This window comes from Macaca nemestrina, chromosome 8 (assembly GCF_043159975.1).
Source record: "Macaca nemestrina isolate mMacNem1 chromosome 8, mMacNem.hap1, whole genome shotgun sequence".
NCBI lineage: Eukaryota > Metazoa > Chordata > Mammalia > Primates > Cercopithecidae > Macaca > Macaca nemestrina.
Genome location: NC_092132.1, coordinates 47,424,877 through 47,439,298, shown reverse-complemented (window position 1 = coordinate 47,439,298; position 14,422 = coordinate 47,424,877). Strand labels below are relative to the sequence as shown.

The 14,422-nt window shown below is 43.2% G+C and overlaps 1 protein-coding gene across 3 annotated transcripts in view; it reads left to right on the top strand.

Annotated features, from left to right (window-relative positions):
• Window positions 1-14,422, top strand: part of LOC105476092 (matrilin 2) — a 167,356-nt gene that overhangs the window by 119,671 nt on the left and 33,263 nt on the right. For 2 of the 3 annotated variants that reach the window (XM_011731742.2, XM_011731741.3), the window contains exons 7-8: window positions 5,364-5,486; window positions 14,188-14,310. In XM_011731742.2, coding sequence (XP_011730044.2) covers window positions 5,364-5,486; window positions 14,188-14,310 — 246 coding nt within the window. The remainder of the gene's footprint in view (window positions 1-5,363; window positions 5,487-14,187; window positions 14,311-14,422) is intronic. The other variant, XM_011731743.3, reaches the window with a different exon arrangement.

The following is a 14,422-nucleotide window of genomic DNA, read 5'->3' as shown; positions in this document are numbered from 1 at the left end:
AGAAAAGAAAGACATAAAAAAAGAAAACTAGACACAAATATTTCTCATGAAATACCTGCAAAATTTCTTTAAATAGTTTCTAGCAGTCAAATTCAACAATATATTAAAAAGTACAATACATCATGACCAAGTGAATTCCAGGAATTCAAAGTTGGCTTAACATTCAAAACTCAATCGATGTAATTCATAATATTAACATACTAAAAAGTCAAAACCGTATGAGCCATCTCAATAGATGCAGAAAAGACATTGGATAAGATCTGACATTCATTTATTCTTCAAATAAACTTTCAGCAAATTAGGAATGAAGGTAACTGCCTCAATCTGATAAAGTACATCAATGAAAAAACCATCAGCTAACATCATACTTACTAGTGAAAGACAGTGCTTTCTTTCAGGAATAAATTTTCTTTTTCTTTCAGGAATAAAATTTCTTTTCAGATCAGGAATAAAACAATGTCCACTCATACCACTTCTATTTAATATTGTACTGGAAGTTCTAGCCAGTGCAATAAGACAGAGAAAGATAAATAAATGATACCTAGATTATAAAAAAAAAAACAACCATCTTTATTAACAGATAACTTGATCACCTATGTAGAAAATCCAGTGGAATCTACAAAAAAGCTACTAGAACTTTTAATAGCAAGTGAATTTATCAAGGTTGCAGGACACAAAATTAATATACAGAAATAAGTTAATTTTATATACTTACAATGGACAATCAAAATATGAAATTTTAAAAATATCTTTCAGGCTGGGCGCGGTGGCTTATGCCTGTAATCCCAGCACAATGGGAGACCAAAGCGGGTGGATCACTTGAGGTCAGGAGTTTGAGACAAGCCTGGCCAATGTGGTGAAACCTTGTCTCTACTAAAAATACAAAAATTAGCCAGGCATGGTGGCAGGTGCCTGTAATCCCAGCTACTTGGGAAGCTAAGGCAGGGGAATTGCTTGAACCCAGAAGGCAGAGGTTTCAGTGAGCTGAGATTGCGCCACTGCATTCCAGCCTGGGTGACAGAGCAAGACTCTGTCAAAAACAAAAACAAAAAACAAAAAAACAAGAAAACAAGCCTCTCAATAAAAATGGGCAAAATATTTGAATAGGCACTTCACCAAAGAATATATGGAGATGGCAAAGAAGCATTTGAAAATATATTCAACAACATTAGTCATTAGGTAAATACAAAGTGAAGTCATATTGAGATAATCATGCCCACTAGAATGACTAAAATTACCAAGTGTTGATGAGGATACGGAGCAACTGGAACTCTCATAAATTGCTGGTGGGAATGTGTAAGCAGTTAAGCATACATGTCCCATATGACTCAGCCATTATGCAAGAGGAATGAAAGTGTATGTACACACAAAAACTTGCACATTAATGTTCATAGCTGCTTTATTTGTGATAGCCCCAAACTGGAAACAGGTAAACAGCCCTTCAGCAAGTGAATGGATAAACAAATTGTGTTATAATCACATAGTGAAATACTACTCTGCAATAAAAAGGAACAAACTATTGACACACATATGAATATGGACGAATCTCAAAATAATTATGCTGAATGAAAGAAACCAGACCAAAAAGAATACATACTATATGATTACACTTATTTAAAATTCCTCAGGGAGATAAAAAAAGAAGATAAAAATAAAATTCTAGAAAATGCAAACTGATTTATCTGGATAGAAGATAAATGGTTATTTGGGACTGGAGAGAGTAGGGAAGAATAATTAGAAAGGGGCAGGAGGAAAGTTTTGAGAGTAATGCATATGCTTATTATTTTGATTGTGGCGATGGTTTCATGGCAGGTTACATATGCAAATGCATCAGATTGTTTTTCTTGAGTATGTGCAGTTTGGTTTTTGTCCATTATACCTCATAAAAACTAAAAAAAAGTAGAAGAGACTGTATTATTCCAAAATTGCTATGCCATAAAGCACAAAGAGAGGCTGTGGAAATGTTCTGGCCCATCACTATCCAGTGGGACACTCTGGTGGATGGAATGCTCTGTTTGCATCAGACAATACAGTAGTCAGGAGCCATATGTGGCCATTGAGCACTTGAGATACAGCCAGTGCAACCCAGCAACTGAATTTTTGTTTCTTTTTTTGTTGTTGTTGTTGTTAGAGACAGGCTCTTGCTTTGTTGCCCAGGCTGGAGTGCAGTGGTACAGTCATAGCTCATAGCTCACTGCAATCACCAACTCCTGGGCTCATAAGATCCTCTGGCCTCAGCCTCCCTTGTAACTGGGACTATAGGCAGGTGCCACCATGCTCAGCTAACTTAAAAAAATTCTTTTTTTGCCGGATGCAGTGGCTCATGCCTGTAATCCTAGCACTTTGGGAGGCTGAGGCGGGTGGATTGCCTGAGTTCAGGAGTTCGAGAACAGCCTGGGCAACACAGTGAAACCCTGTCTCTACTAAATTACAAAAAATTAGCTGGGTGTGGTGGCGTGCGCCTGTAGTCCCAGCTACTCAGGAGGCTGAGGCAGGAGAATTGCTTGAACCCGGGAGGCAGAGGTTGCAGTGAGTTGAGATTGTGGCACTGCACTCCATCCTGGGCAACAGAGCAAGACTCCATCTCAAAAAAAAAAAAAAAAATTCTTTTTTAGAAATGGGGTCTTGCTGTGTTGCTCAGGCTGGTCTCAAATTTCTGGGTTCAAGCAATCCTCCAGCCTCAGCTTCACAAAGCGCTGGGATTACAAGCATGAGCCACCACCCCAGCTGAATTTTTATTGTTATTTCATTTTAATCAATTTTAATTTAAATAGACATATTAGGCAGCATGGTTCTAGATTAAGGGAGACTAAGCAGATACGAAAACAAAATACAGTCTCTGACTCTAGACTAGATCCTGTACTGGAAGGTGAAAAATGCTCTGATGAACATAATTAAGTCAACTGACAAGATTAGAATATGGATGGTAGATTAAATGTAAGTATTGTATCAATGTAAACTTATGAAATTTATAACCATACTGCAGTTATATAAGAGAATATCCCTCCTCTTAGGAAACACAGACTGTTTTTAAGGGAAAGGACCAGAATGTATATGATGTACCCTTACATAGGTCAGAGAGATGACCAAGTAATCACAAGAATGGGGTAAAATGTTAACGAAGGTGAATCTGGGTAAAGAGTATATAAGTGTTTCTTGTACTATTTTTATGTTTATAACTTTTTGTAAGCTTGAAATTGTTTTAAAAGGGAAAGATTTTTTAAATGCCTTTATATATGACTATGGTATTGCAATTATATTGTTTATAAAGACTCCCAGTGTTTTAAAGCTACATTATGAAGCATTTATGGACAAAACAATACAATGTCTGGGCCAGGTGTGGTGGCTCACTCCTGTAATCCCAGCACTTTGGAAGTCTGAGGCAGGTGGATCACGAAGTCAGGAGTTCTAGACTAGCCTGGCCAAGATGGTGAAACCCCATCTCCACTAAAAATACAAAAATTAGCTGGGCGTGGTGGCAGGCGCCTGTAATCCCAGCTACTTGGGAGGCTGAGGCAGTAGGATTGCCTGAACCCAGGCGGCAGAGGTTGCAATGAGCCAAGATTACGCCACTGCACTCCAGCCTGGGTGTTAGAGTGAGACTCCATCTCAAAAAAAAAAAAAAAAGAAAATTAGTCAGGCATGGTGGCACGCACCAGTAACTCCAGCTACTCGGGAAGCTGAAGCAAGAGAATTGCTTGAACCCGGGCGGCGGAGGTTGCAGTGAGCCTAGACTGCACCATTGCACGTCAGCCTGGGCAACAGAGCGAGACTCTGTCTCAAAACAAATAATAATAATAATAATAATAATAATAATAATAATAACAATATAATGTCTGGGGTTTGCTTCAAAGTAATGTGGGATCTTACTATAGAGAGTTGGAACGTAGTTGAAAGCAGAGCAGCCATAGATTGATTCTCCTGAAGCTGGGTGATATGTACATGGATTTATTATACTACTCAGTCCATTTTTGAAATTGGACATGATTGTATATTTTGCTTAACGTTTCCATAAGTTTAAATTGGGAAAAATTGGCATCTTACTCAACATTTTTTCCTTTCAAGAATATTGTATATCTTTCCCTTACTCAGTTTGTTTCCTCTGGTATGGATTGGGAACTCTCATTTATACCAAATTATTTATTAGGAAGATTATTTATGCAGTTCAAATGTTCCTTAAAATAATAAAAACCCTCATCAAAACAAAGACTCCTTTTAAGATTCCATCAGTGGTCATTTATTTCAAGCAATTTTAAACAATGTGTTCAAGTTCCACTATGGGAAAATACTTTGCTCAAATTCTGCAATAAAAGTTTATTTCCATATTTAAAAATACTTATACAAAAAATATGAAAAAAAGAAATAAAAAATAAAGAACAAAAACAAAAAAATACACAAGTAAAATTTCATTATGACAAATTTCATGAAATACTTTTTTAAAAAAATATTTTGGTCTAAATTAGTGTATCCCTAGAGGTCACATTCTCTGTGAATCTTGAGGTAAAGATCCTGTTTATGTGCAGCCGAGCCCAGTAAAGTAACCAGGAGGTGTTTCGAACTCAGAGTATTTATTCTTTTCACTCCTAGGCCTTATTTTTCCCAGGATATGAGTTTGTGTCTTATTGTTTGGCTCACTGTTTGATGGGTATAAGTGGTTTGGAGTTTGGCTTTGGGAACGTTTAATTGTTTTAATTGCTTAAATTCAGTAAAACACTCAGCTAAACCATTCTCAGCCTACAGTCTGGCAAATACCCCATTTTCATTTTAGTGGCTCCTACATGAATCAAGACAAGGACAGCATGTTCACAAATTTGTTGGTTGCATAAACGTTTTTTAATATGTCAGGAAGTTTGTCTTTGCCTAGCAGAAGAGTCTAGGTATAATAACAATAATAATAATAGAAGAAGAAGGAGGAAGAGGAGGAGGAGGAGGAGGAAGAGGAGGAGGGGGAGGAGGAGGGAAGGAAGGAAGGAAGGAAGGAAGGAAGGAAGGAAGGAAGGAAGGAAGGAAAGAAGGAAGGAAGGAAGAGAGAAAGAGGAAGGAAGGAAGGAGGGAAAGAAGAGGAGGAGGGAGGGAGGGGGGAAGAGAGGGAGGAGGGGGAAGGGAAAGAGGGGGAAGAAGGGGGAGGAGGGGAAGGAGGGAAGAGGAGAAGAAGGAGAAGGAAAGAAGGAGAAGAAGTTTCTCTTAGGAGAGGCCGTATCTCTAAACATGGAAGTAGCTTTATTAGGAGACCCCTTCATAGTGTGACTCTGTGAGGTGTGGGATTTTACCTGTTTAGGAAAATGAAGACTGGAAATCCCTGGTTTTCATATGGTAGCTGTATTGATTGGTTTGCCATTCTTGTGATTTTTCCTTCTTGCCAGAGATAGACTACTGTGCCTCATCTAATCACGGATGTCAGCATGAGTGTGTTAACACAGATGATTCCTATTCCTGCCGCTGCCTGAAAGGCTTTACCCTGAATCCAGATAAGAAAACCTGCAGAAGTAAGTTACAGTGGGAGCTGGAGAAGGGCTTGTTCTGCTAAATGCTCCTCTAGTTAGTTTTCCTTTCCGTGCAAATCTTAAGCAAGATGTACTTGTATTCAGCATTGTTTCTATTAACATTATTCTGCTGTTTACTTTACTTTTTCACTAGATCCTATTATGTGGATTATTTTTGGATATTGAATAGGTCTGGTCATTAGATTCAATTAGCCAAGTGGGGACCCAAGCTGAAGCTCCCACCTATGTGAAATGCAGGTGCACTCTCCCTCCCCCTTATTCCCGTAGCATTGCGATCTTGGAAGAAGAAAAGAATGGGCCCAGAGATGAGAGGTAGAAGGAGCTGGTTTCTTCTAGTCCTACAAGATAAGACACTTGATGGATGCTAAGAGGGAGGACATTGCAGCTTTATTCCCTTTGATAGGAAAGAAGAAGAAAAATGAGTCTCTAGGACATCCCAGCAGGATTCAAGGGGTACAGGGTGTCAGCGGGATGATATTGAGGATGTGCTGAGTGCCTCAAATGCCTGTCATCTGGCACATCAAGGGGCATGATTGGGGATCTGAGCACAGGCCCCAGAGGGCACCTGTTTAAGACAAACCATTCCTGAGAGACTGCTAGAATGGACAGCCCACAAGGACAGAGGCGATTATCTTTTTCTCACTGCTGAATTCTCAAAAGCTCAAAGAGTACTTGGCATTCACAGATGTGCACAATGTTTGCTGAATGGGAATGAGTGAGTGAATCTTTCTATGATGTATCATCCTGGAGAAATTGTGGGTATTTTTTTTTTTTTAATTCATCAATCTTCTTAGAAAGATAGCCTTCTTTAGGCGTGCAAGTTGTGGATTTTTTTTTTCAGGAAATCTTTCCCTAGTCAGTCCACACTTATGCACACTGAATTGTTTGGGGTCTGCTGACAATGTCATTCATAGAACTCTCTGGAGCGTCCATTGAGGGATGTAATTTTCTGTATGCTCCTTCACCCATTTCTTCCTGATGGTGTGTACAGCAGTGTTCTGCATGGCAAGACTGTGTTTTCAAAGGTTTCACATATATCTTTTTTGAAAAGCACCATGAGCTGTTTAACTGAATCCAGATGAGTCACATTCTGCTCATAGCACAGATTAACTTTTATACTCATTCTAGCAAGTGTTAAACTGTGTATAGTGGCAGATGGTTGCAAATCCCGGATTTTGAAACGGAGCCTCTCTTATAAAACTATTCCCACTGCCTTGTGAGGGTACAAACCCTGGACACATTCAAGCATTAAATGAAAATTTTAATGGAGAGCATTCAGATGTGAAAACAATTAGATAAGCTATTTTCCATAAGACCACACATGCCTGCAATAGGTCAGAGGGCCAACTTTTCTGGTCTGGCCACTCTGTGCTATTTACACCTTTTGCTAGGAGTGGGTGTGTGAGGGACTGACTGCGCCCAGGGGAAGTCACTCCCAGGTGGACTCACATTTGCAGACCCAAAGCTCTTCTGTGGGTGGGGATTCGATCTGGTTCAGCTCAGATGCTCAGTGCAAGCTTCCTCATGTGTTACTAATGGAGGGGGAAAAAGGAAACAAGTCAGGCCTGGGGCTATGGACGGAGGACATTTTCTTGACGTTCTGCATCTCTTACCAATTGTCTGAGTCCCTCGACTTCTGCTACTCCCTCCACACCCTTCCTGGAGAGGCACTTGGAATAAGAGGAGGTCCAGTGCAACGCAGGTATGCATGGGAAGAAGAAGATTGAGAATGGAAGGGCGAGTAGAGAGGGAGTGACCATTTGGGAGTGGTCTGAGTGCTACAGATTGGTCCCCAGGTGGGCCTGTTTGCAAGCTAGCTGTGGCCCAGACCAGAGTCCCTAATGCTCATCCATGTATATTCAGTGGGTATAGCACCTCTTTAGCCAGGCACCCTACTTCCAAGAAAAACGAAATTTGTTCCTAAAGGCTCGTGTCCTCATCAGCCCTCACCCAGTGTCCTGCCTCATCGTTACATTTTCCATTGTCTTTGCTGTGAACCCAACCCTGACTCCTGAGGTCAGCCTGCAGGAGCCGCCCCTGACTTCATGCTTGCACTCAGTCCATTAGGGCAAGACAGCTGTAAACGGAAGCGAGTGCTCACTGTCTCTCTGGAGCATTATGTGGATGAGGGAAGCCAAGAAATTGGGCTTAAAAATCTGGAGTCCGTTATTAGAAGCCTGAGGTCTCTTGAGTGATCTAAGCATTACAAATCTGCAGCCCAGGGTACAGCCGTTTACATTTAATAGTAGGTTGATGGATGTGGGCAATTTTCAAATCTAATATGAAATCTGTTTTTAAAGGAATTTGATGTCATCCAAATTAAACTGGGGGAAAAAAGATCAAGGCAGAATCCTACCGAAGAAAAGACTCTTGGCCAGGATTTGTTCTTGCTCCTCATCTGGGCACAATTTCTCCTCCTGGAGAGTGCTGTCATCAGTTTACAGCATGAATTATTAAGGCAACAGTGCAAAGCACAGAAACTGTGATTGCCCTTCCTGCCCAGGTAGAGCCCTAGGGCCAAATCAGATGTGGTTCATCCCCTGTGCTGGACTCCAGGATCCCTGATTCTGGTACCATGATGAGTACTCTCAAGAATCGGTGTGAAGCCCACGGGTTTGACTGAGCCAAGAGACGTGACGTCCAGGCTTGGCAATGTCACTCATATTGGTTATGTGTCCCTAAGCAGCTACTTTCTACTTCTCAGGACCTGGATTTCCTAAACTGTAGGAACAGGACTTCCTGCCTTAACACCCTGTTGCCTCTCCAGTTTTTTGGAAACTTACTATCTGTGCACTCTGTTGGTATCAAAATGTACTGCCTGGGGATCTTTCATGGTTTCAGTCTTACCTCCTCAGGCCTCCAACTCTTTCACAAGTCAGCACTCAGAAAGATCGTTTGATTTGTTTGCTGACAGTCCTGTCATCTGACCGCACAGAGCTTTAGTGGACACTTTGGGCCTTACCAGATTAAGTTGTGTCCCTCCTGACCTGTGGGTACCACATCAGAGCACCTATCGTGGTACCAGATACAGGATGCACAGTAGGTCCTCAATAAATATTTAGTGAATGAATAAGTGAGTGAGTGAATATCTAAGAAGCACACACATGAGGAAATATGACAAAAGGGTGGTGAGAAGGCAAAGAGCCACCGTTAAACCTCTGCTAAAAAGAACCATTTGGAGAGGTTTTTTTTGTTTTTGTTTTTGTTTTTGTTTTTTTCAGACACAATCTCCTTCTATTGCCCAGGCTGGAGTGCAGTGGAGCAGTCTTGGCTCACTACAACCTCTGTCTCCCAGGCTCGGGTAATTGTGTCACTTTGGCCTCCCGAGTAGCTGGGACTACAGGCGTGCACCATCATGCCTGACTAGTTTTTGTATTTTTAGTAGAGATGGGGTTTCACCATGTTGTCCAGGCTGGTCTCAAACTCCTGGACTCAAGTGATCCACCCACCTCAGTCTCCCAAAGTGCTGGGATTACAGGCCTGAGCCACCACACCCAGCCAAAAAGGGTGGTATTTGAATTGCTGTGAGCCAGATTGCTGGGTGATAACCTCTTTAAGAATCTAAATGTTTTTCAGTTGAATTGCCTCATGTGTAAATCATTCTTTAAAAAAAAAAATCTTGCTTGAAACATTGTTTACTAATTTATTTTAATTTTTTAAAAATGTTTTTCTTTTTATATTTTTATTATATGTGCTGCCGAAGTGAGCACTCCTTTTTATATTTTTAAAATTGATACAACGCAGTTGTACATCTTTTTGGCATTTATTTTTAAAAAATTGACAAAAATGGTATACTTTTATTGTGTACAATATGTTGTTTTGAAATATGTAAATATAAATTTTTCTTAAAGACAACATTGGCTTTTTTATTGTGGCAAAATATATATAACATAAAATGTACCATTTTAACCATTTTTAAGTACATAGTCCAGTGGTATTAAGCACATGCACATTACTGTGTAACCATCACCACCTTCAATCTTCAGAACTTCTTCATCATCCCAAACTAAAACTCTATACCCATTAAACAGTAATTCCCCAGCTCCTCCTCCTCCATCTCCTGGCAGCCACCGATCTACTTTTTGTCTATGAATTTGACTATTCTAGGTGCGTCATATAAGTGGAATCATAGAATGTTTGTCCTTTTGTAACCAGCTTATATAGCTTGACATAATGTCTTCAAGGTTCATTCAGTTGTAGGACGTGTCAGAATTTCCTTCCTTTTTAAGGCTGAATAAGATTCCATTGTGGCCGGGCGCGGTGGCTCAAGCCTGTAATCCCAGCACTTTGGGAGGCCGAGACGGGTGGATCACGAGGTCAGGAGATCGAGACCATCCTGGCTAACACCGTGAAACCCCGTCTTTACTAAAAATACAAAAAAAAAAAAACTAGCCGGGCGAGGTGGCGGGCGCCTGTAGTCCCAGCTACTCCGGAGGCTGAGGCAGGAGAATGGCATAAACCCGGGAGGCGGAGCTTGCAGTGAGCTGAGATCCGGCCACTGTACTCCAGCCCGGGCTACAGAGCAAGACTCCGTCTCAAAAAAAAAAAAAAAAAAAAAAAAAAAAAAAAAAGATTCCATTGTATCTATACATCGTCCTTTGTTTATCCACTCGTCCTGTGACAGACCCCTGGGTTGCTTCCACCTGTTGGCTTTTGTTGATTAATACAGCTGTGAACTTGGATGTGTATACCCAGAAGTGGAATTGCTAGATCATATGGTTAATTCTAGATTTAATTTTTTGAGGAACCGCCATGCTGTTTTCCACAGTGGCTGAATGCCGGGTTTTAAAGAGAGAGTTGACTAAAGATCATTTCCCCTTTCCCTGATGGTGTAATGGAGTGATTCCTACAGGCCCCAGACTGCGGGCCTTCATGTTCTGTGTTTGTCTGTCTGTCTGTGGCTGGTGTTTCATCTCATTTTTCTCCATCGAAGCTCTTGGCTTGTTTCCTGGCACTCAGTTACGGCCTGCACAGGTGAGGCTGCTGCTGAGTCAGGTAGGTGAATGGAAACTTTACACAGCTAACAATATCTTGCCTCTCCTCACATGGGAGTGGGTTCTAGAGAGAGAGCGCCAAGGGTCAGTGACTCAGCAAGGTGGTGTCTCTTCTTCTAGGCCATCCATGCGTGTTGTAGCCTTCTCCCCATGCACTCTGTCTGCAGCCATTCTGCTCATACTCTGGGCGTGAAGCAAGCTCCAGCCACCAGTCACCTGGGAGGGCACCTCACAGATTCTTTTTTTTTTTTTTTAATCTTTTTTTAAGGTGGAATCTCGCTCTATCACCCAGGCTGGAGTACGATGGTGTGATCTTGGCTCACTGCAACCTCCATCTCCTGGGTTCAAGTGATCCTCTCACCTCTGCTTCCTGAGTAGCTGGGACTACGGATGTGTACCACCATACCTGGCTGATTTTTGTATTGTTAATAGAGGCGGGATTTCACCATGTTGGCCAGGCAGGTCTGGAACTCCTGACCTCAAGTGATCCACACCTTGGCCTCCCAAAGTGCTGGGATTACAGGCATGAGCCACCGTGTCCAGCCGGATCCTTTAATAGACCCTTTGAGAGGTCCCTCAGGTCTGGGTCCCACTCACATCTCCATTTTTACTAGCAGTGGGTCTTGATCAAGTTATTAACCTCACTATACCTCAATTTCTCAGCTTTGAAATATGAATAATAATCACACATATCTTGCAGGGTCAAATGAAGTTATGTTTGTAAAATGGTTGGCACAGCATCTGGCATTTAGCAGGTGTTTAACAAATGGCAGCAGCTATGATTATCATTACTAAAGTTACTATCAAATTGCCACTAATAGTGAGAAAAATAAAGATGGCATGGTCCCTGCTTGTGAAACTCAGTCTAGTGAAAGAAACAGACTTTGAACCATCACAGATACAAAATATACTACGTAACCATTGTGATGAATGCTATGAAAGAGAGGTCCTGTAGAAAGAACTGACTTCATTTGGGAGGTCACAAAGGATGACCAAATGACGCTGAGCTGACTGTGAAGGAAGGTAGAGGTTAGCCAGTGCAGCGAGGAGCCACTGAGGCAAGAGGGTAATGTGTCATATCTTCAAGTGATTTGTGGATGTGAACTTCGTCAAATAACTTTTGGGCAGATACATGGTAAGAATAAAATGTATTCATTACTTTGTGATTTCAGATCATTTTCCCTGTATCAGTTATAGTGTTTTTTGTTCACACAGAACAGGAAATCCAATTAATGGTGTCTTAAGGACATTTATTTTGTACCTAACAAGTCCAAAGGTGGTTGGTCCTTTGGATGGCTCAGTGACTCAGTGATATCATCAAGAATCCAGACTCTTTCTTTCTATTCTGGCAAAGCATGTTGCATTTTCATCTTCATCCTTGTCACCTCTTGGTTACAAGATGGTTGCTGCAGCTCCCAGCATCATATCCTCACACTAGTAGACTCAAAGGCAGAAAGGACAGAGGACAGAGAAAAGCGTTTCTCTTCATACACCTTTTTTTTTTTTTTTTTTGAGACAGAGTCTCAGGCTGGAGTGCAGTGGCACAATCTCGGCTCATAGCAGCCTCTGCCTCCTGGGATCAAGCGATTCTCGTGCCTCAGCCTCCCAAGTAGCGGGATTGCAGGCGCGTGCCCCCATGCCCAGCTAATTTTGTTTTTGTTTGTTTGTTTTTAGTAGAGGTGGGGTTTCACCATGTTAGCCAGGCTGGTCTCGAACTCCTGACCTCAAGTGATCTGCCCACCTTGGCCTTCCAATGTGCTGGGATTACAGGCACAAGCCACTGCTCCTGGCCACCTTTGTCTTTTCAGGAAGAAAAATTTTTCTTGAAGGCCCCCAGTAAACTTCTTTTGTTTCATTGGTCAGAACTAGGGCATATTCTCACCCCTTGACCAATAACTGACAAAGAAGAACATGGTTGCCACGCTGGCTCAGACCAGCCATGACTCATGCTTGGGGGTCATGGGGTAATGGTTATTGGCAAGACAACCAACAGTGTCTGCCACATCCCCAGAGAAAGAACAATGCTGTGCAGTTAAACTGATCCAGCACATCCAATGAGGTCGGTGGTGACCTTTTCCCGCAACGCCAGTCTCATAAAGGGTCTCCACAAGCTCATTTTGTGTCCTTTTCCAGTTCTCCGTCTCCCCTGGAGCCTGCTATGTATGGGGTCTTACGGCTTTAGCATTTTCTACCAGTAAAGGAATTGCTTATTTGCTGGTTATGACAGTTTCCATCTGCTGGCAGAAACACAGCATGGATAGAGCGACCTTACCATAGGACAGAATTGCAGTAGTCTGGGGCAGCATCAGAGATGTGCCTCCTCCAGTCCCATGATAGGATGCCAGCGTGATCTCAACAGACAAAGGTGAAGCATTTGGACCCTTCTTCATGAAACTACCAACTCCTGCCTCCCTAAATAACTGGATATTTTGCAAGATCACCATTTGTTTATTCTGCCTCGTGCCATCCAATGTCACTATCAGATGTCACTGTAGACAGAACTCTCTACATGCTTTGAGCCCTAGTGATCAGGTTAATTTGAGAGAGAGACGATTTTCTTAGTTTTTCTATCTTTCTTGGAAGGAGGTAGGCTGGGGAGTGTGGCCCTCACCCCAGCTCTCAGCTCTTTGGCCATTGACTCAGTTCAGCTCAGCTCAACTGAGCCTTGGCTTGCTCTTTGGCCATCAAAGAGGGAAAATGCTAGAGAATCCACAGGTATACTTCAGGTGCCAGGCTCTCTTTTAAGCAAGCTCCGGGAGAGCAGGAGCTGTTTTCTCTGCATCCTATAGCTCACCTGGTTTCCTGAAGATTTAGTGTAGTTTGCCTGCCTTTCCACCTCTACTGCAAAGTCTTCTTCAAGACATAACTCTGGCCTTGTCACCTCCACCAAAATCCTCACCTCCAGTCACCCGTTTAGAGCCTTCACTGATCCATCCTGGGGCTTGCAAAGCCCACACGACCAGCCATGCTCAGGTGGGCCAGCTCCCTCTGCCTCCCAGCCTCATCTCTCTCCCATGCTCCAGCCATACTCAGCTCCTCACAACTCCCCAGGCATGCCTCTCGCCCTCATCCCCGGGCATTTGTGTTCACTCTCCCCTCATCCCGGGGCATTTGCGTTCACTGTCCCCTCGTCCCGGGGCGTTCACGTTCACGGTCCCCTCGTCCCTGGGCGTTTGCGTTCACGGTCCCCTCGTCCCCGGGCGTTCACGTTCACTGTCCCCTCGTCCCCAAGCACTTGTGTTTTTTGTCCCCTCACCCTCAGGCGTTTGTGTTTGCTATCCTTGAGTCCTCACATTCTCCTTCCTGTGGAGCTCCCTTACTTATGGAACTCCTCCTCCTCCCTGGGGCCTCCAGTTGGCCTCATCTCTTCTTGGAAGACCCTCTCACCCCAGGACTCACTGAGGCCCCTGCTCTGTGCTCTGCATTGTCTTACAGTTGCTGTCCTTGCCTGACTCCTCACCAGAGCCTGAATCCCTTGAGGCAAGGCCTCCATCTTAGTCGTCATTAAATCCCTGCATCTAGCTCAAGGCCTGGCACTTGGTTGGCAGACGCATGATCTGTCCCAGCTCACCTCAGCAGGTGGCACCCACCAGCCCTCTCCATGGGGGTTTGTGGAAGCCCAGAGCGGCTGCTGTCAGCCCTGGGAGAAGCCCAGAGTCTGAAGGAGGGTCTGCCCTTCTTCCCCTCAGGGATCAACTACTGTGCACTGAACAAACCAGGCTGTGAGCACGAGTGCGTCAACACGGAGGAGAGCTACTACTGCCGCTGCCGCCGTGGCTACACTCTGGACCCCAACGGCAAAACCTGCAGCCGTGAGTGTACCCTAGGGGTGGGGGGGCTGATGGAGGGTGGGGTCCACTCACACGCGCTGGCGGGCTCACTAGCAACCAGTCATTTCTGGAGCCCCTGGGGTTTCCTGATAGT